Source organism: Salvia splendens, unplaced genomic scaffold, assembly GCF_004379255.2.
Source record: "Salvia splendens isolate huo1 unplaced genomic scaffold, SspV2 ctg233, whole genome shotgun sequence".
NCBI lineage: Eukaryota > Viridiplantae > Streptophyta > Magnoliopsida > Lamiales > Lamiaceae > Salvia > Salvia splendens.
Window position 1 is genome coordinate 6,676 of NW_024598870.1, and position 3,121 is coordinate 9,796.

At 44.0% G+C, this 3,121-nt stretch overlaps 1 protein-coding gene across 1 annotated transcript; it reads right to left on the reverse strand.

Annotated features, from left to right (window-relative positions):
• Nucleotides 1-258: 258 nt before the first annotated feature.
• Nucleotides 259-2,748, reverse strand: LOC121789427 (receptor-like serine/threonine-protein kinase At4g25390). Its single transcript, XM_042187899.1, has one exon. The coding sequence runs from the start codon at nt 2,582-2,584 to the stop codon at nt 488-490; it is 2,097 nt and encodes a 698-aa protein (XP_042043833.1). The 5' UTR covers nt 2,585-2,748; the 3' UTR covers nt 259-487.
• Between the last annotated feature and the right edge of the window lie 373 nt (nt 2,749-3,121).

Below are 3,121 nucleotides of genomic sequence, written 5' to 3' on the forward strand. Positions count from 1 at the left end.
ATTATAAAGGCAGTAGAGCATAACACAACAGAAATCACAGCATCCAAGATAGCTCTGAACTACCATCATGTCTTTCTGCTATCAACTATGAAAAACATACCATCAATCAAGAAACCATGCTGAAAATTGTGCAGATATTGAGACTGTACAACAGCAGCTTCTGGTTGAAAACTCTAAGATCAAAAGGAAAAGTGAAAATTGGCCTAAATTGTTTCATACACATTTGTTCCACAAAAACATAAAATGGAGAGGAAGGAGTATTAAGAAACTGAAATGGAATCCAATATCTAGTAGCGTTTGAGTTACCACTTGCCAGTCAGAAATAACTACAACTGAAACATGCTAAATGCTGCACAAAGTTTATGTAATCAGAGAACTGGAAGAGTTAAAATTTAGTGATGCATTCATGATTTGATAGTTTCTTTTCTTTACAGAAATCAGTCAAACAACAATCTACAACTTAAAACTTCATGGATGAATTCTCATCTCACCGGACCTTCCTCTGAGACTTGAATGGGTATCGAGAAGGAGGGGAAGGTGAAAATTCAACCGGTAGCTGAGGGGACACTAGGTCTCCAGTCAGAATCCCCACTACATCTTTCATTGAAGGCCGGCGAGTAGGAGATTTCTGCAGGCAGAGAAGGGCCACTGTGATGCATAGCAATGCTTGGTCTTTATTAAAAGACTGGATATTCTTATCAACCAAATCAAGAAGCTTCCCAGCACGGGCAAGATGCCGTGCCCATGACAGGAGATTGGCTCTTTGGAACTCCGACATTGGGGATCCCGTCACCTGAAGTGGTCTACGTCCCGCGATCAGAACTAATAAAAGAACCCCAAAACTATAGACATCACACTTCTCGGATACATCAGCACCACCGCCATACTCTGGTGCAATGTAGCAAACAGTTCCTCTCATACTTGGCGTGCTACTAATACCACCACTCTTCGGTATCTCCCCACTAACAGAATCAAAACTATTCTTCCTTGCTCGCCAAAGCTCACCGCTGATTCCATCCAACCACCAGTCCATGCTTCCCCTACTACCCCTGCTTCTACTCCTGCTCCGGCTCCTTTTCTTCTTCCCATCAGCATACCGCTCATCATCTCTCGGCCACCCACTCTCGTTATAACAATCATCACTCATGGACCCTTGAGCTTGTTTCTTCTTTTTCTTCTTCTTTTTCTTCCTCTCCAACTCTTCACAGTATTCCTCCTTCCACCACTCCCTTGCAGGCCTTCTCCTCTCTTTCTTCACACTCTTTTCATCATCTAACGAGACCCACCAGTCCAACTGCCTACGTTTCTTCTTCTTCTTTTCCATTTTCCCCACAACCCTAGAACTCGATGATGCCCCACCAATCCAGTCACTTTTCGGCCTCTCCTTCTTGATCTCATTCCCGATCCACTCCATCACATAATCCTTAACCTTGCCTGATTCCACATCCACCCCTGTATCTTGCTTCCACCACCAATCTTTCCCTGAAACGCTCTTCTTTTTCTTCTTCTTCCACCTACTCCTCTCACCTCCACTGTCAGCGCTAAACCTATCAAAGTTCCCCTCAGAGACACTAGTCTTATCCAATCCGTTGGAAGGCGAAGCCATTTCAGCCACTGTCCTAGGAGACACCACAGGGGCTGCTTCCATCTCCAGTGACATCTCAACCACAGACACCGCTTCAGGCGAAGCCTCAACCCTAACAATCACACTTTCAGGTGTGCTATCAGCACCAACCAGATTATGTGCATTACTACCTTCCTCGAACCCGGTCGTGGTGATAACACTCTCCGTCTCCTCCATCACAGATCCATTATCATCAACCAAACTGCCCTCCTTTTTCACCTCACCTTCCACAATAACATTATCCTCGGCCTTGAACCTCGCTAACCCAAAATCACCAATCCTAGCATTAAAACTAGCATCTAAAAGAATATTACTGGGCTTAATATCGCCATGAATAATCGGCGGATCGCAATAATGGTGCAGATACTCCAACCCCTTTGCTATATTGAGAGCAATCATAAACCTCTTATCCCAATTTTTCAACTCCTCACTCTTCTTATGAAAAAGGCAATCTTGCAAGCTACCGCTCTCCATAAGCTCATAAACCAAAAGCATCCGACGTTTCTTGGGACTCGACGAGAAACCCACAACGGAAACAACGTATTTACAGTCGATCTTGGAAGAAAAAAGCAATTCATTCTGAAACTCACGCTCACCTTGCAAAGACCCGGAATCCATGAGCTTGACGGCGCCGTGGGAGAGAGTAAAGCCCGAATCTTTAGCGAAGTTGTAGCCCTGCTTGAAGTCGGCGCGGTAGACGGAGCCGAAACCGCCTTGCCCGAGGCGGAGGGAGGGCGAGAAATTGGAAGTGGCGCGGCGGAGGAGGGAGTAGGAGAGGCGGAGAGGGGGTTTCTTGGAGTCGGTGTCGGAGGCGGAAGGGGCGGTGCGTTTCTTGCTAATCCTGCGGAAGCAGAGGATCAGGAGGAGGAGGCAGGAAAAGGCAGCCGTCAAGCCGCCGGCGAGGGGCGGCAGGATGTGGTGGGACGCCGGCGGCGGAGACAGGAGGCGGCGGGAGGGCATATTGGTAATTTCGGCAAAAAGGGGTTGAGGGAGTTTTTAATGAAAACAACTCATTAACAGTGTATAAGAGAGCAGCAAAAAATGGAGCAGTTGATTGAGGGAATTGAGATAGATACAGCTTAATTGTATCTATAATTTTAAAGCTTTTTCTCTCTTTTTGCTCTAACACTTGTGTTACGTTTCTGGCCGTTGGATTTATTATTACACTTTCTTTTACTACTATTTATTTTAACGGTACTATTTTATTTCCTTATACCTCTGCAGCTCTACTTATTTAATTTCTTTTCCTTATTATAAAATTTAGACACTGAGAGAACACTATCATGGCATTTTATTTGACTTCATCAAGTCATTTTTAAATTGTAAAAACTTTCCTTTTTTTGAGTGAAAAGACTCAGTAACCCTAGCTCATCGAACAAAAAAACAACTGATTATAATTAAAAAAAAAATCTGCCTCAACAAAATATCTAAAGTATTGACAATTTAATCCAACAAAATATAACTCAAATTCAAAAATACTCTTACCATTTATTATGC

What these genes read in the sequence shown, in the direction of transcription:
- LOC121789427 (XM_042187899.1), bottom strand. Translation starts at nt 2,584, where the DNA reads ATGCCCTCCCGCCGCCTCCTGTCTCCGCCGCCGGCGTCCCACCACATC.